We start from the raw sequence: 25,677 nt of genomic DNA, 5'->3' as shown, positions 1-25,677 counted from the left end.
AGTTGTATTGTCTCTGTTCATTGTAGGGAGGTTGTACTTGTTGACCTTTAAAGGTCCCTTCCAACTCAAACTATTATGTTATTCTAAGATTTCTGACCTTTCTCTGAAGATTTCTGAAAGAATAAATTGTAGAAAATGAAGTGTGAGGTCAAAAAGACTGCTCTGAGGTTATCCAGCAAGTCAGAGGCAGAGATGTTGTGGGTCAAGCTAGGAGACCCTGCACCTCCTGAGTCCCACCCACTGCCCTGCTAAGCCCCTCCTTGTCCCTGATTTTACTGTAGATGTTTGTCTTCTCAGGGATGTACTCCACTAACATCCCAGCCCATTTTATTTCTTGTGCATCCACTCCACAGGTCCTTGTCTGTTGGGATGCATCCCTCCCTAGGTTCCCCAGGGAGAGAGAGAAGATGCAGAACTTAAATTAAAGCCTTTACAGAAAATACACCAAGTCATGTAAACATGAAGTCAAAGTTTAGGGTTTAAAGTAAAAATATTCTAAGTGCCTTAAGGACCTGTCAGCCAGCACAAGGCCCAGAGACCTAAGGCCTGGTAATTTAGCTTTAGATATAACAAAAACAAAGTTGAACATTGCTCACAGTACGAGATAGAACAGGTACAATCTTTATGTGAATGAGACAGAACCTTTTATGTTAATAGATATGCTATATGTGTAGGTTTTGTGTAAGGTTTGATACTATCCTTCATAGTTTTTTGTAGTTTTACGCACTTTCAGAATCAGGTTTAGATTGGTGTAGAAGGGATACTTTAGAATTGTGTCTTTAGCTGATTGGGTAACCTATAGATAGGGATATGAATATGCATTTATGATTGTGATTATGAACAGAGCCTAAAGCAAAGAAAAAACTGACAAGGAAGGAAGGAAGTGACACATCTGTGATTTTCAATGTGTGCTACCCACTGTAAAACCCCACAAAAATGAAGGGTGAACTTGAAACAGAATGAAGCGTGTAAGGCAGGGATGAGAACATAGGGTAAAAAGCCTACATGATTTATGCAAAGTCATGTCAAATGAAATTAAGCCAGAGCTTGGCATGCTTATTGAGTGGTAAAAAGCTTTTTCACATTTCACAGCTTTGTAAGGACTTTGGAGCAAGTGAGAGACCGATGTAGTTTCATCACACATGCATCACTCACCTGGGGGCCAGGAGGCCCTGCAGAACAGTGTGATTCGGGCAGAGAGGATGCCTGTATTATCTTGAGCTCATGACACAACTCTTCCATATCCAGCTTCTGTGAAACATCAAACATACGAGTGAACATGCAGCAACACATAGCCTGTTGGAGAAATGCATAAAAACCCAGCCACCATACACTACAGCCTCAAAAGAGTTTATTTGCTCCCTTTGGGAGACATCTGGGTCTTGTCACAGGTTATCTTCATGGATGCTTGAACATTAGCACTTCAGCATAGCCCCTCCTGCCCTATGCTTCCTTCCCCTCCTCCTCTTCCTCCTCCTCCTCCTCTCACAGAGGCACGCAGCCAGGCTGCCCCTCTGAGCCAGCGTGGGACCCTGGCCTATTCTTGGACCTGACCCTGCCCTCTCTGTCCCCCTTTGCCAGCAGCAGCTCCTCTCCAGGATTAGCATCCTGACTCTAATAATAGAGACTTCACTCAGGGAGGGCACAGGCAGCATGAACTTCGCTCCAGAAGATACTAACCCTGGGGCATTCATTCACTGCAGATCAGAGCCAGTGCCTTCAATGGTCAGTGAATATCTGATCTTTTGACTTCAATATTAAGCTTTCATGAGTGAAATGCCTTATTTATGTCCTGTGGCAAAACTGACATCCCCTGGAAACACAGATGAACACTGAGCCAGAAACACTGCATTAAAACAACTGATCTTCAGCTTCCAAGAGAAAGGCCATTTTCCATTAAAGCTCCAAAGAACAAACCCCTCATAGTTTAATTCACATGGCTCCCACTCTGCTTGTAACTGCTTATTTTCGTACCATGTTTTTATGGAGAGATGGTGTGAAGGGTGATTTTAGGCTCAGATTACTCTCTAAGATGCTTGCAGGAATCTTGGGGACCCTGGTCCCAGTCTCATTCTTGCCGAAGGAGTACCCAACATTCCTAAAGAGATCCTGCCTTTGGATCTCCTTTCTGTGAAAATCAAGGCAGGGGAGGTGACAAGGAAGGCAAAGGCAAGTATATTTTGGTCCTGAGGGAACAGCACCCTGAGTTCAATCCTGATCAATCAGAAGGCAATGCAGGATTATACACTACTTTTTCTTGGGTTACCTCTTGCCTGACATCTTACTAATCATTATTTACAGAACACTAGCAATAATTGCAATGTTTGTATACGGTAAATGAATATTAAAATTAAGGAATAGGAGTTACTGAGTAGGTAGGAAAATTCTTTATGCTGGGATGGAGAATATGTCGTAGGTAGCAGAACCTGTAGTAAGAGTACTTGGGCAAATTGCTGTGTCATATTCCCACTGTGTCCTGCACATGCAGATGTCAGTGTGTGTGCATGGACACATGTCACACCTGGCAGGTTTGAGCATAGGTGGGTGAGTGAAAGCTGCATGCCAGCATCTCAAACACGTATGTGCTTCTGCAGAATGAAATGGTGGGGAAGAGATTCTACAGGAGCATTTCAGAACCTTCATCTCACCTACTAGGTAAGGCAAATGTGATGCAGAACAGGACATATACATATACCCAGAAATCACTGTGCAGGATGGAAATTTGCCTTTCTGTCCTTACTGCTTTAGAGCACTGCCATTTCCTCTGGTCCAGGATTGCCTTAGTCTAAGAAGGTTTCAAAGTAGAGTAAGGAAAACACTTTAAGTTAATTGAATTAACTGCAGGAAAAAATCCAGCCTCGTTTCATTCTTTGATCTATTTGCTATTTACCTCAAGCCCCAGTCTGGGATGCTGAGTGGTTTTCCTCACAGAGCCACATCAGCACAACCAGGCAGGTTTGCTGAGTGACACCATGGAGCAGTGCTTGAGAGGATGTCATTCTTTGTCATTAAAATTCATGTAAAAGAAGTAAAAGCCACACTTACAGTGCTCCAGCTGTGCCTGAAGTACGGTGGTGGGAAGAGGGGTGGTGGAGGAGGGCCAAGGAGGCAGCACGCTCTGCAGTTGAGCTGCTTCTTCTCTTCCAAACAAGGGAGATCTGTTCAACACAAACACTCATCTGTTGTCTTGAACAGCACAATCACTTCTTACAGAGTAAGAGAAGTTGCCATTTGACAATATTGTCCTACATCCTGTATGCATTGATTACAATGCTGTAATCCAAGCAGGGATTTAAGAAACCTGGTGGACCCTTAAGTCTCCAAGTTCCTTGTAGTGCTGAAGGCTGTGCAGAGTTTTAAGCTCTAAATGTGGCTCTGACACAGGCAGAACCTTAGAAATTCCAGATAGGTGACATTAGAAAAGGAATCAAACATTAATTGTTTTCTCTACCCTCTGTTCCAAGAGTCTGTTGCAGATAGCATCTTCTGGTCCCTGCAGCAGCCCACTTGCCACCAGGAAAGAACTCAGTGCTATTGGCCATCACCCTCCCTGTGAACTGAATCACTTTGGGAACTTCTGTGGTAAGTGGGAAGTGCAAAGCTGTTCCACAACACATTTACTTGTATTTCCTCTGGAACTGCAACCAGGTTGTTGTATTTCTGATTTGTGCATCATCCCTAAGAATAAATACCCCACAACCCAAACTTAGCTGATAGCTTTGTCACTAACACACTAGTAAGACAGGACCTCACTTGTGTTTGGCAGTGTATTTAATGTTTTCTAAGTTGTAAACTTCCATCAAAATATAAGAAATTGTGACCAAAATTCACAAAGGAAGATATTAATGTGGAGCATTTATACACTGTATTTTTTTTCACTGAATCTTATTTACTTCTTGGAAAATACATCTCTGATCAGAGTGAGAGCCTTCTTCAAAGGTTTTGCTTAGGATAGCAAATATTTATTTATGTCTGTTGGTTTCTTCCTCTAGCTAGTGGCAGCTGGAAGGGGTGTGTGTGAACTGAAGGGTGGCAGGGAGCCAAGAAGAAAAGCCTATGGTGAAGTATCTGGTATTAATAGAAAATCTCTAAATTAAGTTTCTGGGAAGACAAACCCGATGAAATTGCTAGATTTGTGTGCAAATCAATTGCAGCTGGATATTAGTCACATCTCAAGGTAAGAGAAGAACAAAATTACTTCGAGTTTTTCAAATGTCTCAGAAAATATATTACCTCAGTTCCACCATCCCATCTTAATGGGGACAGCATTTCCTCAGTCCTGATGCACAGAAAAGAGCTGCCCAGAGGAGTGGGATTCAGCAGCATTCAGAGGTAATCATGTCATCCAGATTTTTTTTCTCTGTTAAAATACTATTTTTGATGATACCTTTGAGACCTGAATCAATTGAATTCTGGAAGGGTCCATAATGGAGATATTTTCTTAGCATAATGGTGATTTTCTTCACAAGTCTGAAACTCAGTCAAAAACTTATGAGAAAGGCAGAAGATTTACTAAAAAAAGGTATATTGTTTAATTTAAAGCTTTAAATATGTACTGAAAATGCCAATGTCCTTTAAAAAGTAACAGAAGTATGAGTCACCTGTCTCCAGCACTTACAAGTACTAAAATACAAAGATATGAAGAGTTAAGTTTTATATTGGCTTAACCTGAACTCAGTCATTCTTATGTAGCTGTAAACAAGTTTGTCAATTTTTAACACGCAACATCTATGGCTGTCTGAGTTTCAGGACTGCATTTGAACATACTGCATTGGGACAAAATAGCCCAGTATTAAGGTAATGGACAGCTTATAATTTAACAGCTTTTAAAGTGTGATTATTACTTTAGGCCACATTCCAATATAATCTTTCTTAGTATCACCTTGTTTCACAGTCTAGGTAAAATTTCAGTAAGATTATCATCATTCAACAAGAATAAGGATATCAAAACTAGCCTGACATGGCTTAGTTGCTAAGAGTTCACTACCAGCAACCCCTTTTCTACAGAAAAAGGTTGACATTGCTGCAGTTGTACTACTGCTTCAAAAAAAAAGTGTTGTTCTTTAAATATTTTGCAAATATACGATTAAATATAGATGTACAGTTATAGTTCTAATATGATACTTATCACGTCCTCATGAGTAAATTCCCAACCTGGGTTATAAAAAATTTGGATTCTCTTTTTTAGAAGAAAATCCTGAAAATCCGTGGAACGTCTTCATTGAGAAAAACTATACCTGACCAAGATGGTAAAAAAACAGCCCCTGATTTCAGTGTTTATCACCTTATGCTACTGTAACACTGTTGAAGCCCACTCTGGCTTTGCTGGCATGAACAGTGAGAGCATGTACTGATCTCAATGTGGAGACAAGCAAAATTGAACCACCAGTAACAGTAATAGATATTATTACTATGGGTATTATTAGATACTATTACTAATAGATGCTATTACTATAGATAGATACTGAATTCTAATAGACACTATTATTATATACCAAGTAATTATATACCATTAATAGTAAAGATACTGCTATATAGGACAGGTATCAATTATCAATTAATCATTATCAATTAATGACTTGGGTAGTTAATATTTCAGGGGCTCCATCAATAACTTTGGCTGTGCTCTGGAAGGTGCATTTGTCAAGCAAGTATTTAAGTAAAGACTGATTCTAGATCCAAGAACCTTCCCCACTCAGGTATGACAGGTGATATGACAGCAGGAGCAAAAAAAATGGATGATTCACAAAGGGGCTGCAGGTATGACTGCTATAATCTGATCTTCCAGTAAGCATCACATTTCTTTGGTATGGATTTTGTCAGCAACTGCAATAGGTCCAAGATGTACAACCATTACAGTATTGCCTTGATTTATACCACAAAAGGGTTACCTTGGCAGCCTTACAGGCTCCCTGCAAATGCAGTGCATATTTTTAGGCTCCAGGTTAGCTTTGTTTGCTAAACACAGCTTCAGAATACTCCAGTCCCCATCAGTGGAAAAAATCTCAGCCCAAGAATAGGACTGTCACGGTTTTCTGTGAAATATGAAGACCCTGCCTACACAGAGCATGCATTTACATGTCTCATACAGAAGCTGCTCTTTCAACAACTTCAATTCCAAAGAACATATTCAATAAAAAAAAAAAGACAAAATGAAAAAATCCTTTTAGGACTTGTCCAAGAAGAAGTTGTTTTCAAAGAACAAAAAAATTAAAATAGTCACCTTTGGAACAGAACTTATTTACATTCTCAGGTTATTTTTACAGTCAAGGCTACAAGTTAATGCAGTTCAAGAAAGTGACTTTATGAATCTGTGGGTATACTGCCAATGGTAGCTTCAGAACACAACATACTTTAGATAAAGTGTGATGTTTCTTTTTGTTCCCTCAGACTTCTTGTGACCATGGCTGGAATTTGGGAACTCTAATTCAAGATGGTACCAGGCAGAGCCAGAGAGAAGCCTTCACCCAGACTGAGTCCCCTGGAATGGGGCTCATATGTGGTCTATGAGGCCTCCTAAGGCAGATCCTAGAGGAATCTTCAGCCCCACAGTTGCAACAGAAATACCAGAGATATTCTGCCCTGGATTCAAGTCAGGATTTCATCGAAAAAATCATAAATAAACCATGAAAGTGACTTTCATCCTCAAATCACAAAGCTGTAGGCTGAACGCCAGGAGGAAAGGACAAGAAAGGAGAAGGATACTTAACATGTGTTTCCCTTCCTATTTGTGACCACACTGATCCAGCAGGCCCTGACGGGAAGCTGAGCTGTTATCCAGAGTCCTCTCACCCTGGCAGCAGGGCTGGTGGCTTGCCCAGCTTGTGACAGGCAGGGCTCTGCTGGATGGAGCCTCTGACGGCTGACACCCCTCACAGATGCTTCCCCCACTGGGATAGCACTCAGAATTAATAATAAACGAGCTGGGCAGACCAGCTTCTTAATGAATGTGGGCTTGTCCAGCTGAAACTGAGCCTTTCATCTGCTTTGTTGTCATTCATTCAGGCTCCTCTCAGCCTCCCTGCAAGGACAGCAGGGCGCCGCAGGCTGCAGCCACCCAGCTCCAGTCTGTACATCTCCTGCAAGCACCAGGGCACATTTTCCTCTTAAATTAGGGAAGTTACGGAGCTTCTTAAAGGTGCCTTTATTCACAGAGCAGGTGCAGGTATTAAGCTTGCCTTCAAAACAGCAAAGATAACTGCCAGCATTACCAATATATGCTTCTTCAAAGTGTGTTTTATGAAACTTTTTGACCCAAAGTGTGCTTTAAGGACATATAAGCAGAGATGAGAATACAGCTTGTGTTTGGAGCTGGGTTGAACAGTCAAGTCAGCAAATTGTCTGCATCTCTCAGTACATTTTTGAACTTGGACCTTATAGTTGATGGCCTAAATATATCCTTTCCTATAAGCCACATTAAATATGCCAAAGAAATATATCAAGCTTAGGTAATGGTGTCTGTGTAGAGGAGGTGGTGACCCACGAAATCCCTGTGGGAGTTACAAGATGAGACACAGAGCTGCAGCTCTCCCTGTCCCCCCTACTAGTTTTCTTTTGCTTAAGATGGACTTCAGACTCTTTAAGAACCAGAACAAAGCAGATCAGAAATTATTTCAATTAATTTTAGAAAATTAAAAAATCCAGATGAAGCCCTGCAAGTTCTTTTAATAGAATCATAGCATCCTTTAGGCTGGAAAAGACCAGTAAGTTCTACAGGTTAACCTAGCACAGTCAAGAAAATATCATAAAAATCTGAAAGTGCTCCATTTTTAATCTCTGAAGAACCACAGGCTGTGGCAGCAGTACTTTACCAGCTGATGCACACTCAGAAAACGTCATAAATAAATTTAAAAATTAAATAACTGTATTTAAAAATCAGCCAGTGTTCCCAAAGCTTGACAATAGCGTGATCCCTGGCACTCTGCCTGGACGGCGGGTCTGGATATTCACCTGGCCACAGGAGCAAGGACACTCTGTCCTCCCTCCCTGCCTAACATTTAGCCCACGTCTCTCAGCAGCTGTGGCAGCCTGGCTGGGGAGTGAGGGGTGGCTGCATCTCTGAGCTCAGCCCCAGAAAACACTGCAGACACGGCAAGATGCAGACACGGCAAAGCAAAGGGGCCCGTGGGATTTTTAAGCAAAGGAAAAGCCTTTTACTCCCTGTATGTAAACATTTCAGATATTTTATCTGTATGCATGTGCATGCATGAGGACAACAGGTATGCCAGAAGGTTATACACTGTTCTCTCTGACTGATTGTGGAAGGAAAATTCTGAGATCTGTGCAGGCAGAGAGAGAGAGGAGGATTTGCTTGTGTTGGCTCTGCATTCTGTTTCACAAAACAATGAAAAATCCCAGTAAAATCTAATGGGTGTAACACTTCAGTGGCTTATAAAAAGGGTTTGTAAAATAAACCCATGTCTTATAAATCCCAAGAACCATGACAGGGCTATTCCATGTAATTTTCCTTCTATTGCCATTCACTTATACAGCTGCAGAGCTCTAGACACAGCTAAACAATGTGGACAATTCTATGCACTTCCCATCAGTGCATGAGAAACTGAGGCACAGAGAAGTTAAGCAAGTCCAGGGAGAACTCATTTACAGTACTAGAAACAGATTTCCAATCTGCTGAATCACAGTATCTCATCTCAATCATTTTATGAACCATATAATAAAACTCAACTGCTCACCACACCAGAGCAATGGTATAAATACTCAGAGTATTAAAGCCCAAGAATTTACCCTAATCTGTAGAAGAGCCTGAAGCCCTAAAGATTAAAGCAGGATGGCTGCTGTGTCAGCTCTGAAAGACTTCTGCATGTCATTCACTGCCACACAGTCCTCTCCCACTTTGTGTAAGGTCAGTAGCAACAAAGCTGAGACACCAGTTCCACCCTTCTGCAACTGCAAGATCATAATCTGTCAGTGCTGGCATAGATCAAACATGTACTTGACTTTGATGTTGCTCCACCATATGCTCAGACAGTCCCAGACAATCCCTATGCCACTGTGGGTGTTGCTGTGTGCTCAAAAAGACTTCAGAGAAAAGCCTCTCAATTCCTCTTTGAAAGTTTGTTGCCATCAGCTTTAGATTAATTCCTCATTATTCCCTTGCTGCAACAGATTTGCAGGCCAGCCAACTGTATTCTCTTGGCTTTGACCAAAAACCCAACTATATATTGACTTTGTATTGTAAAAAAAAATATTAACTTTGTCATTTCAAGGAGCTGATAAAAATACCCTGTAATCACTTCCCTGGGTAGAAGAAAATTGAAATTGTAGCACTGCCTTTACTTGTGTGCATTCCCCAGAAGCCTACATTTATCCATGCCCTCTTGCTAGTTCCTGAGGAAAATGGTAACCTCTTCCCCACGTCTCAGTTCCCCTCTGTGTTTTTTCTACACTCGTCTTCCCAATGCTCCTTTACCATCACAGCTGTGTGACTGCAGAAAGAGTCCCCACAACTTCCTTTCCATTAAAGGGATGATTCCTTGGAGAGGAGAAGAGAAGAAATAGAACATCTGTATGTGTAGAACACCTGTTAATTCCTGTAGAGATTTTTTCCTCTTTGTTTATTTCTGATCTTTCTCAAACAATTCCCCCTAGATTTGAAGACCTTGCCCTGTTCTTTTCTACCTTCTAGGCTGCAGCACAAGACAGATCTCTCAGCTGTGTCCTGGCTGAGTGCTGTGCTGCACCACAGCTGATTCTGCAGCCACACACCATCCTAGCACCAGGAGTTAAAGACTGCAGGGATACAGGGTCTATTGTGACAAAAACGTCCTCCTGTCTCAACACAACTTTGCTATGGTTTTAACTAAGATTAGCAGTTTCTTTTGCTGCAGTCACACTGCTGGTGCTTCTGTGCCAATGGCCTGCCCATGGGAAGCCCCAGTGTCTGACAGGAAACAGATTGTCAAATGCAAGGAGGCTGAAATCTGAAGTCACAGACTGTTCCCCTCCAGTGCAGGGGTTTGGTAATATTGACAGACCCACAAATGAGCTTTCTGTACTAAAGGCAGAGGCCTACAAGCACCATCTGTCCACAACTACACAGGGACTAAGCTGATTTTGCAGCACTTTGGATCACTTGTTGGTGGAGCTTCTATCCTTTCAGTGAAAACACCTGATTTTGAAACAGCTTGCATTGCTATGCTTGAATTTAAGCCTCCGCCTTTCAGTCTGCTCATAACAAAAATTCAACATCCACCAGCATGCTGCAGACAGTGTTATCCTCATTCATGGCAGTGGCACAGCTTGGACAAGCTTGGACCAGCTGGGTCTCCATGTCAGCTGCAGATCACTTTCAGCTGAGGTTCCCATTTGGGAAGTGCTGCCTGTCGGAAGCATTCATGGGTTATAGAGAAACCTCCAGATCAGTTACTGCTTCCTTTGCTGGGAAGCCAAGCCAGCACTGCCTCAGCTCCTGTACTGACCTCTGTCCCTGGCAGCTGGAGGACTTCTCCACCACCCAACAAGTGAATGTCATGATATTCAACTTCTACAGCATTTCACTGAGCCTTTTCCCTTCAACTGCATTATCACGGAGCCTTTTTTGACAAGACAAGAACTTTGTCAACCAGTAATGCCATAAACACATCAGAAGCCTCTTTCCTCTCCTGCATGCAAGACCAGATCTGTACTTAAGAAGCCTTGCTCCAAACAGGTTCCAGCTTCCTCATGAGAGGCTATGTCCTCTTCTGATATTTATTTACTGCTGCATTTACCCAGCCTCCTGAATTGCCTCTAGTGTCCTTTTCTTGTCCCTTACCCACAGGATCAAGTGGGCTCCTGCTCACTGTTTAGTGTGAATTTCAGAGCATCTCTGGGGATCTTGGCTGCTGTGGATGACATCAGTGTTCCCTCTGCTGATGAGAAGGTGGATGCAGGAGTCACGGACAGGCTGTGCACCAGAGTGGCTGCTCTGCTCTCACCTTACCCAGCACAGGTGTTGCAGCATACACCACCAGAGGAGGTCTGTGGGTCCTAAAGTGATTTCTTTTCTGACTATCATCTGCATTGACCTGAGCAGGATGCCCAGTCTGGGATTTTCACAGGTCATATCTACCAGGGGAGGATACACAGATAAAGTCAAATCAGGTTGGTTTTTTAACTCTGCATATTTAGAGACCCATTTACTTGAAGAAACAGTAACCACACCATACTAGGCTGTTAATTTGTTACCAGTCCAAGCCTTTCCCCATAGGCTGCTCAGAAACTGTCTTTATCAGCTTAGAAGGGTAGCCACTATGCCTTCCTTCTTTTGGCTTATCTTTCCAACTAGCCATTTGGGCTATCAATTTAGAATAGCCAGTCCCAAGATTACTCTGTTCTCTGAAGCTGAACAGAGAATCTACTGAAAGAATATTGTGGGTCCCTTTCAGGTTTGTATGAATCACAAACAAAACCTCTCCAACATCCTGCCCCAAGACCTTTGGCTACTCAGCTCCACAGCTAGGTGACTGCCCTCTCATGGCCAATGATACTTTCCTTCTAATGAAGATGTGGCCTTTGCCTGTGGCTCATTCATCAGGAATTTTAATCTAAACACAGCTTTCCTGCTTATGTTTGATCCATGAGAAACCCACTAACCAATGGTACCAGGATGCTCAGTACCTCCTTGGCCCATGCTGGCTTTACAGAGTAGAGCCAGGCTTCCTTCCCTGGTCTGACATTTTTGTTTGCTGGTCACTCTGGGCAATTTTCCCCACAGGCTCTGGCTGCTGCCTTTTAAGAGTCTTCAAGCTTTTACTTTTCATCTTGTTTTAAATTCTTACTGCAACTCTCCTTCTCCTGCAAACGCTCTGGTAAGTCATTCTCGTGTTATTTTACATAAATAAATATTTACAGTTACTCTTTTTAGAAACAAAATACATCCACCTGACATCTTTGCTGTCCATTATGAAAATACTTAGGGTTCTGCAGAGAACCAGACCCTGATGATGGGGTCAGATATTCCTTTTACAGAAAGACAGCCCTGATGCCACTTCCCTCAATGTCAGGAATCACCCTTGTTTGTGTGTCCTTCCCCTCCTGCTGTTTCTCTCAAAGGTGCACAATGCCCTCTCCCCACAGCACAGCACCACACTGGCTGCCAAGGTCCCTTCCCCGTGCTGCCCAGCCACGGCTGTCACCCCACACAGCTCCTCTTCCCAGCCCACCTTGCCCATCACCATGGCTCCAGCAGTGACAGTCCACAAGAAAACCCAATTCTTTTCTGCAGCTCTGCCACATGAAGTCTGGTTGCAAATATTACACCTTCCTGACTCAAAGAGGATTAAACTAATGCCCAGTGAGATATAATGTTCATTTTCTTCAGGAAAAGAATAGGACAGAGGCAAAGAAAGTGTGAGGAATACTGCCAATAGCGCTCTGATACACCGTTGAGTTCTTTTAAACTGACCCACCCTGATATTTCCAAAGGACTATGAATCCGTATTGACTCTAGGGGTCAGTTAAATCAAGGGATGCCCTTGTGGCATGCATAAAAGGCCAGAAGAAACACTGAGATGCAGTTCTTTTTCTTTGGATGTTTCTGGTAATTTAAATATTGTCCCTTGTCTCTGTGAAACCTCAGGCCTGGATAAGCAGTAAAGGGGAGGAGAGAAGGAATGAGAAGGAGAGGAAGAGAGTCTTTCTACTACCTGAATTTGGAAGGTGGCTTCCTTCGGGCTGGTTCTTACAAGGTGCAGACTGGTTCATGTAGCCCTACTAAAAATGACTACAGAACTCATGCCTTCATCATGTGAGTGCAGCAGTTCAGGAACCTCAGGAGGGCAGAGCTCTGAAAAATAGATGTAAATGACACCACAAACACAAGTGGTGTAAGGGTGGGATATGACAGGTTACTCTGAAAATAACCTTCTGTCTCCAGGGGCTGAGCTACCCATCCTGGGGGTCTTCACTGCCATGGGGAACCACAGCCACATGCTGTCATAATATGTTGTAATATTATTCCCTGGAACATTTTCTCCAGAACTGATGCTTCAGCACCATGAGACTCAACCCTTTGAGCTGACATGACACTCAAAATACTTCTAGAATCAAGGATGCACTGTTGCTTGAGGCTGATGGGACTCTGAGGTGATGGCAGAAAGCAAAGATCCAGATTCTTCTTCTTTGCCCGATTATTGTATGAACACTTTTCCACCCTACAGGCTCTTTCCCCTTTGCATTCTAGTTACTGCTTTGTGACCTGTGAGCCTTTTCATTTGTGACCTGTTGCTATGCAAAGATGTGCGAGGGCAGAAATAAAAGTAATTTTGGGCCAGAAGTTTTCAGCCATACCTGGAAGATACCCAAATGTTTTTTCCCAGCTACAGGAAAGATAAGTGATTGCTTAAGAACATCCTTTCTGCTAAATGGGATTAGTTTCAGAATTCAAAAGTGCAGTGCTGAAATTCATTCTTTAAATGTGAAATTGCATCCTGGTGCCAAACACAAATAATTGACCCAGCTGACAGTCAGAGAATATTTGAGAAATCACTAAAATAACTGAGAATCTAACTGGAATTAATTCACTTCAGTGTAAATGGAATTTATTCATCTTCTGTGCCCACTGTCAGATTTCTACCAGAAAAATCAGAACTTACTGCTTTTTTCTTAGAAGTTTCTTAAAGCGCAGATGCAACCAAAGCACTAAAGGAATCCCTTATTACATATTTTTTAATACTGAATAGCCCTGATTAGCAAATAATAATGACACACAGGTATGTCTCTTAATCCGGCCCTGTGGCTGTGGGATTATGACAGAATTTTTGGCCAACTTTTTCCACATATTATCAAGCAAACATTGACAATACATACATGGTAGGAGCCTCACTAAGAGCTTGATGGGTATAAAGGTGATTTTCAGTGTCTTGGCCAGAAGAACAGTGTGGGACTTTGCCATGGAGCAGACTGTGGGGTGGGGATCTGCCCAATGGGGTCTTTGCAGACAAGACCCCAGGACTGCCCTGTGGAAAGTGCTCTCCTACAAAGAGGGGGCTCTGGCATTTTCCTTCATGTTTACCTCTTCTACTATGGTTTCAGTAGAGATGACAAGTCTTCCCTCTTCTTAGGGGCAGGTTATTTGTTGAGCTGTTATTTCTTAACAGGACAGCTCAAATGTCTTCTGTAGACACACAAGTGTGCACCACAGGAGAAGGCGACAGAAACATCACATTCTTGTTTGCCTGTGTGGCATCTACAAATGTCAAAGAAACAAAGTTCTTCAAAACAAATTTTGAGGTCTGACGTTAATGTAAAACAATTTGGAGTATATCAGGGAAAATAAATCCTGGTGATTTCTGAACCTCACCGTTACCTAACCTCAACATAATGGAAAAATCACAGCCTGATCAAAAAAAAATGGTAACAAACTTAAAGGCTTTTTAGCATCTTAGAGAGCTTGAGTGTAAACCATCTGGCTCCATGGGTGCAGCAGAGGGATTTGAGAGCAAGAAAGGCTGTGTGCCTTTAAGTCCACATCTAGGGTTGATTTTATGTACAGACTGAAAATATGCACCCCTTTGATCACAATGAAAGCCACGGGGAGGATCTATAGGTATAGCAGGCCCTGACCTACCAACCCCAGTTGAACCATTTCAGATTTGACACTGAAGGATATTAGTTAGAAGCATCTGTATTGATACAGAATAACAGACAGAAGGTGGGAGACAGCAATTTGCCACAAATTGGTCAAAGTTCCTCAAAGAAGATGGAGTCAGAGCTCTCGCCAGCTTCCCCTTCCTTTGCACAGAACGTGACTGAAGGAAAGTCTTGCTGCTGAAACTGTAAAATCTATTAAGAGGGATTTCCAGTGCCCTGGCTCAGCTGACAACTAATTTGTTTTGTCTTTGCCTAGCAGGGATTTTCCATGCAGTGGACTCTTGTTTGCTATGTAAGTCATCCGAGTATTTGTTAGTGTCATAGCCAAAGCCAGATGATGTTTATTCTGCTAACATCCAGTCGGGCTCCAGCAGCACTCATTGAGGTCAGGGCTTTATTTATAGAAGCAGATATACATTGAGATTAATTTTCTTTCCCTTGCTGTATTATACCTAAACTCATCCAAAATAGAAAGAAACATGCAGACATGCAAGTAATAATCTAAACGGGCCAAATCCATGCATTAGCACAGCACCACAGAGGCCAATGGAAAAAAAGCGTTTTGGAACAGCTGAGGATCTTGCCCATTATTTCTCATGGGGAAGGGAAGGGAGGGGTTTAAAACCAGAAATTATAAAGCAAAAAGCAAAACTGACCAAGCAACAAAATGTCCTGGAGTGTGGCAGAGCAGGTCTGCAATGTAAAAATCCCTCTGCCGAGATCTGCTATTTGGAGTTTGTTTTTATTCCTGCTGTGTTCCCAATCACCAGAAAGTGCAAGAATCAGAGTGCAGAGTGCTCCAAGCAAGGAAAAGTAATGACTTAAAGCAATTTACCTGCTGAAAGTGAGAAGACATTGTCAGCGTACGCAGTCTGAGACAAAGCAAAGCAGAAGAAAAGCAGCAGGTAAGATCCCCGGACAAGCGGGCTGAGGACCAACATGCTGGCTCTGCCCTGCAGATCCCAGCTCAGAGGTGAGGGCTGCTTTGGGGCTCTCTGTCTCCCCTCGCTCCCTCTCTGCCTTGCCTGCTCTCTGCCTCTGCCCTCACTATGGGATGCGTGTGTGTGTCTGTCTGTGTACGTCTCTCTCTCTCTCTCTCTCTCTCTCTTCCCCCTCCCTCTCCGTGCCTTTAGGAAGAAAGAATGCCAACCATTTCCCATTAAATCTTCTCCTTACACTAGACACAGTTATATTTAACTCCTGTGCTGGATCAGTTGCCCCTATTGTGGACATTAGCTGCTAAAACTGAGGCATGGGGGATTCTGGTTTTGCTAACAGAAGCAAAAAGGCACTTTGGATAATAATAATGATGAGCAGGAATGGGAGAAATTAAGAACGGGACTGTAAACAGAATCCTTCTGTACAGGCAACCAGACACTGGCATCGAGATGGATAAAATCCCTGATTGATCATCTTCTACAGGTCACTAATTGCCTTAATGAGAGAGATGAGCAGTGACCTAATATCTGCTTATCCCTGCTAGCTATGAATGTTGCATTCGTGAACAGAGTGCAGCTCAAGGTGAGAGATGCCCTAAAAGCTTCACTAACCAACAAACACATTATTATTTTGGATTTAAGTGAAAATGACAGTATTGCTGACAGTGCTGGACATTGCAGGATTGCAGAGTTCACTGATGGGGTGCAACAGGGAAAGAATTAATACATGTGCCATGAGGGGATGAATGAAACTCTATCAGCTCTGGGGGTGGAGATGGTCAACACATTACACAGCACTATGTGAACAAAACAAACCTCCCACTCTCTGAAAAGCAGCAGGTGCCCTTGCTGCCTTTACAAAAGTTTGGGGGTTCCATCCCTTATTGCAACATGCAGGGCTTTACAGATTAATTTGTACCCTCTGAATAAATAGCAGAGATTTTCCTCTCTGCCTGGAGTCTGACAGTGGTTTCCATGAAAATCAGAGGTACGTCCTTTGCTGTGAAAAACATTACTGTCTCCCAGATGGAGATGGTTTTCTGTGCCCACTCTTTATAGTTTCCTCCAACAAAAATGTGAAAGTATTTTGGATTAATTATAGAATTGATCTTTTTTCCCATTTGAGAATCCATTTCCAGATCTCACTGACAGAAATGATGACAGGTCTCCCTGGGCATTAATTCCACTGAAGAGAAAAGTGAGGTATTTCCACAATTCTGGAAACAGCCTTGGCTGTTACTTTCAATGCATTGCAAACATATTGACAAAATCTTTCTAAATGTGATGGCTAGATGGGAAAAATCACATCTTATATATTTTACCCCTAAAAGACATGCTTAATATAACCATAATGCTTTCTAAAATCTCTTTCCAGTATGGCAATATTTTGGATAACATATTTTCTACTTTAATCTTATCTACTTTATTCTACTGCCTGTTACTTTTTAGTATTTGGCTTTTCACAGTGAAGATAGTAATTTGGTCTCTTTCTTCTTTGGCCAAGATAACCATGGATTAAATGAGTGCCATTAGTTCTCTTGGCATGCTACATCTCAGAGCAGAAGGAATAGCTCTTGGGAAGTTTATCATGACAAGCCCTAAGCATGCAAGACAAATGTCCCCATGTTAGAAGCCTACATGGAGGCTGGAAAAAAGATTGGTCAAAAGTTAAAATGTCGAGATTGTATTAAAAGATTCACCTCTGAAAATATGTGACCAACACAATAGTTAGTCAAAGGAACCAGTAAATAATTTCAAATCCTGCTGAAATCCTCCTGCAGCCTTTTTGCAAATGAAAATTTGGTATAGATTTCTACTACAAAACAAGTTTTATTTGATAAGGAAATAATTAATCAAATAATACTAGAAAGAACTAAGATGATGCAGTAGGACTAATATCTTTCCCCTCCCTCTATGATTCTATATCAAAGGTAGCCAGAAGTGATACAGAAAGCCAGGGCTGGTTCAGAATTAGGAAAAACATATTAAGTTAGCTTTGCAGTCAATTCTTAAACAGAGACTTTTTAGGCCACTTATTGCAGTGGAGAACCCTGACTAAAATGGAGGTTTTGTCAATGTTCTCCTTCCTTTCAGCACAGCATCTCCATCACTCTGAGCCTGTTTGACCTGAAATGGCTCTCAGCCATGTGTGAGAAAAAAGCTCTGTGGGCACACCCTCTCCTCTGGAAAACACACCATCTTTCACAAAAACTCCAAAGGAGATGTTTGGATTTACATTCGTTTGAAGAGACCTCTTCTTCATGATGTAATTCCATTCCCTCTTTAGATTTTAGTGGAGAACTCTCATGACAGGATAGTGAGCAAGGCCATGTCAGAGTGCAAGTCCTGTGTTCTGTTTCCTCTAATTTTGGGGAGCTGGCCTTACCAGCTGACACTGCTGGCAAGGTTGGTAATGGTTTCATGAGGGAAGAACGAGGTCCATTGGAAATAAAATGGACAATAGCTATGGTCTTCTTGATTTGACTTACGCAGGTGACAGCACAGCAGACTGACATTCCCTGCTCCAGGCTGGATGGCAGGGCTGCACACCTGGTCACACAGCTTCTTGCTGACCTCCATGGCACCAGTGCCTATGGCAGAGGGAATCCTGAGGAGGGAAAGTGTCACGTAGCAGGAGGGATCTGCCATGGGAGGCTTGACAAACGTGCTTTCCAGGCTCTGAGCCCCGTGAACTTGCTCAGCCCAGCAAAGCATTTCTCCAACTATTCCTTAATTTTTTTTTCTTTGTGGTAGATGCCACAATTAAACAATTAAAAGTGCCAAAAGCCAACCAACACATAATGAAAAAAATAGCCTGAAAATTTATCTCTTCAAGGAGCTGTTGCTTGACCTTTTTGGCCCAAACTTGAGCTCTTTGAAGCAAATGGAGGAATCTGCTAATGGCACTACCATGTAAACAGAATTTACATGCCTTTTTCTATGCAAGAATTAATGATTACTTGTTAAAAAGAAGGCTTTTTTTCCAGCCCTGTTCACTTTTGGTTGGCAAGTACTGCATTAACAAGACAAGGTAAAATGAATATAGTTAAAATACCATCAATCTCAAATTCTTTCATGAACACCATTCTAGTTAGAAGGACAAAGATAATCACGGGATAATTTGGGTCAGATAGCTCATCTAGTCCAATCCCCTGCAATAAGCAGGGTCATTTCAATAGATCAGAGCCCCACCCAACCTGAGCTTGAATGTTTATAGGGAAGAGGCATCCACCATTTCTTGGGGCAAATTGCTTCACTATCTCACCATCCTCACCACAAAAAAATTCTTCCTTTCACTTAGCCTAGGTCTACCCTCTTTTAGTTTAAAACTCTGTTGAGATACTCAATGTATAATTGAGACTTTCTAGTTCAAAGGTCTGAAAGCTCTTTTTGCTGAGTGGGGCAAAGGTAAAACAGCAACCCCAAGTTAATGCAGTAATTCAATAACAGCTTGTGCCTGCAAAGTAGTACAGAAGAATCCTGTTCATTCAATTAGAGCAGGAGCAGGAAAATAATCTTTATAATTACATTTTCCTTGTGAGATAGTTATTTAGCAACAATTGTTTTTCACAACAAAAATACATGTTCAGTTTTGCACACTTGAATCAGTTATGTCTAACACTTAGATTCAGTGCTATGACACCATGGCTAACATCACCTTTAGGTGTTACCTAAAGCACAAAGGCAGCTGATGAAGCAAAATGGTAATAAGTGCAGAAAGCCAGTGAGTGGCTTCACCATTTCCTTGCTGGTGTATTTAAATTTAATTCAGAAGCCCGCATAGGAACAGACCCACTAACTGTGTGATGAAGTAAATCCAAGCACATTCACAGCTGATGAAGCTCTGGCTTACCCCGCAGCTCCAGCCATGCCAGTCACCCAGCTGGACATCAGGACAGGAGCAGGTGGTCAGCTAAAGGCAAGCCAGCACTAGTCAGGCTTCAGTTTACCACCCACTGCATGAACAGGGTGAAGGAGCACATGGATGGCAGGACATTCATGACTAGCAATTTCCAAAAAATTTTGGAAATGTATTGCAAATTAGCCACTTAATGGATGTTACACATTTCACAACAAGCAGCAGCCTTCTGGCCTCCTCTTTTCTCTGTACTCTATGGTTCACAGAAAAGCAAAACTGACTAGGGAAGATGATTTATCTTTATACTCTTCAGAGCCTATTGGACTGCAGTGCAGCCCAGCTCTCATCCCAAGTTTAGAAAGTTCATCTTGAAACATTAACCTTGCACTTTTAGACTTAATTCAAAGGATCAGTCCTTCACTTATTTTTTTTTTTCACTCCTGTGAGTAATCCCCATTCACACATTTCTTTTTCTACTGAAGAACAAAAGAATTAAGGACTTGATTAAAGTTTATGGGATAATTCAAAATGACTTCCATCAAAGCTACCAAAACCGCCCCACTTGTGGCCTTGAATGTTGGAGGGCACAACTAAGTAGAAAAACTTTAAAATAATAATTCATGTGCTGACTTTTATAAAAGCACTCTTCTTACTCATTTTCACTTCATTTTTCTTTTACACTTCACCTTTCAAACTGCAGAACACACAATGCTTCTTGGATGAGATGTACTCATCATACATGCTCACACATATGCAGAGGATAAAAGATGTATGTCCAGGATTGCCAGGTTTGGAAAATCTGGGGCAAACATGCAAAACCTCAGAATGATTAATAGAAAAATGACCTGTAGGACAAAGAAGATGGCCTTGATAATCCCAGTCCCAGCCAACTGAGGTCTCCTGTCACCAGTATCTAAGCAGATAAATTGTCTTCAACATCCTCGGATGGTGAATCACAAACAAGTCACAGCTATAACCCAGTCTGGTCTTGCTACTTGCAACTAGAGGAGATGGAAATAGTGTGCAGGGTAATTTTTTTCATCTTCTTTTCTTTTGGATTGTCTACTGCTATTTACTTCTATTAGTAAATTTCTGCAGAACTCCCTGCCTATACCAGTATCGCTGCCATGCTGCTGGAGGCACAGAACACAGGAATATCTGCCAGTAATTGGCTCCCACAACTCCTAATTTAAGTGATTTATCATCTAGCTTGCCAAAGAGCCCAGTGAATTAAACACCACAAAACATAATCTTTTTTCCTCTGTTAACAGAAAAGACTTAATATTTTTTTTCAGAAAAAACTATTAACATCATTATTTTAACGCTCACACAAAACTCAGGGCTTTTAATTCCAGAGGGCTTCATGGATGCCTGGCAATGCAGTATCCTGTTCCTGACTTCCATACTGCAGTACAGCCCACTTCACCACTGCCATGCAAACAAACATGGATCCAAACACCAGTGCATCCATGCCTAGGAGAATGCCCCCAGACACAGGGATCCTCTACAGAAGGTTGTAGTGCCTTCAGATGAGTGGCCAAAGCACCACTAATTCAGGAAAATACTTAATCATGAGTGCAACTGCAGACCTGCAAGTGAAAGAAAGAAGGTGCTCCTGAAATGAAGCCTATGCATAGGTACCTTGTCAAGTCAGGGCCTTGAAAGATACCTTGTCTTTCAAACAACATGAAGCCTCATTTTCCCATGGCTCATGTTTCTCTCTCCTGGATACCTCTGGGCACTAAGTGTTTTGGGATCCTGTGATTTACAGGATGCAAAACCAGGAGCAGAGCTGCTAAACCCACTTGGGGAGCAGTAGCAGAGGACAACATCCAAGGGCTGACCAAAAGGCTTGACAGAAAAACCGACATTATAAAACTGCAGAAAGGTAAAGAAATAGGTCACAGTAGAATAGCAAGAAGAAATAGCAGAACATGTTTGATTTTTAGGGTGTTTTAAGTAAATGGGTGGCTACAAGTGCTGACCAGGACAATACAGCAAGCACAACTCAGTGAGAGTCCTCTGGCACCATAGCTGTTGGGCAAGCCACATCCATGCTGGAAAACTGCCCTGTTTTTGTAAGCTGATAATGAATTTCAGGCTGATTTTAAAAGATGCTGGTTCAGGCTAAAGGTGGAGAGGATTTCTCTTCTTAGAGTGGTTCAAATTTTGAAGCCAAACTACACTGTTACCACGGCAGCCATAGGAAATGCCTGGGCACTGCCTGTTGCCCGGTCATTCTGGGATGCCAGGGTTGTCATCTTCCAAACACAGGATAATTGAACATAATCAAATTAGACAAGTGCCTTTTCCCAGCACCCTTTGCAGAATCAGGGAACTGTAAATAAGGCTGCAGTTGAATTTCCTTTACAAAGTCCTACTTTTAAAGCTTCACTAATTTGTATTTAAGACATCCTTACCAAATGGCAGTTTGGCACACAGAGATGAAAGCTTAGAGAAAAAACAGCTTCTGCACCAAAATCATTAATAAGGTCTTACTGATTTCAACTACATAAAATGAGACCCAGCATTAGCTGCTTAGGTTGGGTAGATTTAAATTCTTGGCAGGGATGAAATATTAATTTTACCTAACATACTTTTAACTTATTTTCTGGGCACTTGAATGATACCCCTGTTTTTGCAGAGCAAGCAGGTGGTTTACAGCCTGGCTAAGGAGGCTTTCATACCACAATCCCAGCAGCTGTGTCTCCTTGCTCTAAGAAGGATGCACTGCTTTGGCTGGAACCTGAAGTATGCCTTCACCCACCAGTTCTGGTATCAGCACCTCCCAGCACCAAGGCTATAAGCCCTTTTTAAAAAATGCCATAAATTTTAATTTATTATGTCATAATGACATTAATGACAATGCCAAGGAGATAGAAGACAAATCCTTCAAACACTTAGGAAAGACAATTTTTAAAAAAAAATACTTTTAATGTGAAGATTTCATTAAAGAGGGACTTGGACCTAGACATTGTGGAGCTCTAGCTTGGATCACAGAATGTGTGCTGATATCACATCACCTCTAGAGCTGCAAGGTGATGCAGAGGTAGGCAAACCTACACAGGAGAACTGAACCCTGTCCAACAGTTTTGTTCTCAGGCCTGCAGGCTTTGACAAGTTTCATGCTGCAACAGCTACAGGTAGTCACTGCACAAAACTCACACACAGGAACAGTGATTGCTTTCTGGAATCAAGAGCCCAAAAACTTAGATTGCTGTATAGGCTGGAGATGTAACAAGGCTTATGTGAGTCTTCCACTATCTTCCTCATGTGGTAACATTACCAGCATTAAGTACTAGAGGAAATCTCCCATTACTTATGTGCAAAGATATTCTAAGCTGCTTACATTCATGTGATCGTGGCCATTTATACAAGCCTAGATAAGATGCTAATCCATTTCTCCAATTCTCAAGTACAGCAATTCATATCCTGTCTTCAAAAGCATCCCTTCTATGCTTCCAGTCTAGAATTTGATCCAAGGTATTATACAAATAATTTCTAGCTGACAAAAAAAAAAAAAAATTCCAGATTAAATTATGCAACTCTTTCAGTAGTATCCTTCCTTGCTTTTTCTATCATCCCCTTGAAAAGACCAATGAAACACTAAATTTCTTAAGCATATTGACTCAAGCAAGCAGACTGTCAGTTTATTAACTTTTCTTACTTATTTTGTCACTATTTCTGCCATCTTAGAGATTCCTGGAAAGAACAGACACTGAAATAACTCTCATTTATATTACTGTGTGCCGTAATTAGCTGGAAGGGTCTGCTTTACTGAGGGCCTCTTTAAAGCTTGTCCATCTGGTCTCAATCCCCTCATCAAAAGAAATAGCTAATGTTTGCTTCAGAATAGCTGTTTCTTACTCATTTCAACATTTACTTATAAGCAAATAAATCGATAGAAGTCACATTGCCAGTTTGCCATACATAAGAGCAGCTCTGATTCCTGGTCTGACCTCAGAACTAAGCAGAGGAGTGCCAAGCACTCTTTCCTCTAAGTACAGCCATCAAGCTCTTTAAAATAGCCTAAAAAGAGCTGCAGAGGGGATTTTGATTACAACATATAAAATAGGAGGTAGTCAGTGTAGAAGACATATTTCTTAATAACACTTTTACCATAGCTTCCAGCCAGTGTGCGTGTTGCTTGTGGGTCCAGAGTGGCAGACCTGGAGATGCATTGCTGCTTGTTTTCTGTGTACTCGGGCTTTTGAAGGAGTGCTTAAAACCCAAATCTGGCCAGATCAAACCTACATCTGATTTCTCATAAAAATGGGTATGTGCTACGTGGCTATAACAACCAAAGGCAAGCAGACACACTGTACACCCAAATGCTCACAGGGCAGAGCCCAGAGAATTCACTGCAGACTAAAGGTGGAACACAGTTACTGAGCAGTTTGGAATTATTGCAAACTAAACCTGTTAGCAAGCTGAGCACACAAGGGGCTGCAGAAACACATACTCAACACGTTATGCTGTTTTGTGAGGTGCTGAGACACTAACAAACCTGACCCCTTACCTCAGGTGGCTGGAGCATGGTGCTAATAATGCCACGGTTGGGCATTTGACCCCTGTGGGCCATCTTCTTAGAGTTGGACTGCATGATCCTTCTGGGTCCCTTCCAACTCAGAATATTCTGTGATTCCATGGTCCTTATTTCTCATACCAGGCCATTTTTTTGGGGCTCCTAATGGTTTCACATCTGGTCCCATAATGAAATTACCTATTAGGTTTTGGACATCTCTGTAATACTTTTCCTGTATCATATGCTTGTACTGGTTTGAAAGCAAAACCAGTGAGACTCCAAGTCAGATATACAAGTTAATAGAGAGAGAAGAACAAACAACAAGAAAAGTAAAAATAAGATAAATGCAATAGTACAAAGGACCACTGACAGAGTCAGAATGCAAACCTGACACTCGGTTGGTCAGGGTGTTGGAAGCAGCCCGAAGTGAGTCCTCCTGCAGTGACAGTTGTGGCTCCATTGGAGTAGAGATGATTCTCAAGAAAGGGTCCAGTCATCCTCTGGGAATCCAGTGGAAAGGCTATTTTAATGTTTGGGATTGCTGCTTTTATGCTAGTGGAAAGGCTTTGACTCCTCCCACTGGGTGGAGCATCTTCGATGGAATGAGGTGATGTTATCAGTCATGTGAGAGGCCTTAAATGGCCCATTCACAGGTGATGTCCCTGGGAGGAGGATGGGTGGAGGAAGAGATAAGAAGGCACTGCCTTATCTGGTGTTATCAGGTGTCCCATTAACAGAGGGCACCCGCCTTCTTTCTACCCCTAGAGTTACCAGAGATAAAGAACAATATCTCCCAACCGACTTCAAGAGATGAAAATAGACTACACATTTTTGGTTAGATTTTCAACCCAAGACAATGTTTCAACCCCCCTCATGTCTCTTTGAAGAGGCCAAGTGCTGCTGGAGTGAACCCCAAAAACAGAGCAGGCCCCTGTTTGAAAAGTTTCCACAGGCACTGGACTAATGATTAATGGAGGGCACCCACAACACATACAGCAGGGATTTCAAGTTTTCTTGATTTACCTGAAAACTCAGAACTGAATCATATTTAAACATGAACTTCTCCTGACGTGTTCCAGTAAATTACACTCAGTATCTATTTCAAAGCATCTTCCCTCAGCTGAGGCCCAGACATTTTCTTCCTCTTGAGTCTTTTCAATCCCTTTAATTCCAAGTTCTGGCGTTGAAGGAAAACTTCCAGTTGGGTAAAGCTACATGGGTCACAGCATTCTCCAAGTTGACAACATCTGTAATTTTTTGCTCCTTTTAATAAAATCAGGACACTTCAGAGACAGCTTGTTTCTGTCTCATCTTTGAAACTGTTCTTTCATGCAATTCCATCTGCCTAACACTCCTCTTAGATCAATTCCATGTTGTAAAACAATACCAAGCAGGTAGGTCTATAAACAAAGCAGCAGAGATTTCACTCTCCTTGGTTTTATGTGGAAATCATGCCCTCTCTCATATCAAAACCCCTAATCATTACAACCTAAGAAATTCTATTATCGTAGTATCATGTCTATTTTAAAGCAATAAGATGCAGTGTTAATTCTTTCTCAAGCTTTTTTCAAGCTTAATGAAATCCAAACTGATGTTATCAATTATGTTATCACCTCCCCACAGTTTCAAATTCTTTGCTTTCCATTTTCCACATCTTAACTTATTAAAATAAATTGTGCATGTTATTGTATTTATCCAACACATTTTAGGAAATCAAATGTAAGCCAATTTCCAACAGCTGACACAAAACTGAAACACTCTCA

At 41.9% G+C, this 25,677-nt stretch overlaps 1 protein-coding gene across 1 annotated transcript in view; it reads right to left on the bottom strand.

The window, feature by feature from the left end:
- The window catches only part of COLQ (collagen like tail subunit of asymmetric acetylcholinesterase), a 41,779-nt gene extending 26,158 nt beyond the window's left edge, over positions 1-15,621 (bottom strand). Inside the window, exons 1-3 of the mRNA XM_063420683.1 lie at positions 15,428-15,621; positions 3,046-3,158; positions 1,156-1,251 (exon numbers count right to left, since the gene is read on the bottom strand). Of these exons, the coding sequence (XP_063276753.1) occupies positions 1,156-1,251; positions 3,046-3,158; positions 15,428-15,533 (315 nt within the window). The 5' untranslated portion in view covers positions 15,534-15,621. The remainder of the gene's footprint in view (positions 1-1,155; positions 1,252-3,045; positions 3,159-15,427) is intronic.
- Positions 15,622-25,677: the final 10,056 nt, after the last annotated feature.

The sequence above is a fragment of the Prinia subflava genome, chromosome 1, assembly GCF_021018805.1.
Source record: "Prinia subflava isolate CZ2003 ecotype Zambia chromosome 1, Cam_Psub_1.2, whole genome shotgun sequence".
Lineage (NCBI taxonomy): Eukaryota > Metazoa > Chordata > Aves > Passeriformes > Cisticolidae > Prinia > Prinia subflava.
The sequence above is the reverse complement of the archived record's forward strand: the minus strand, read 5'-3'. Positions and strand labels throughout refer to the sequence as shown.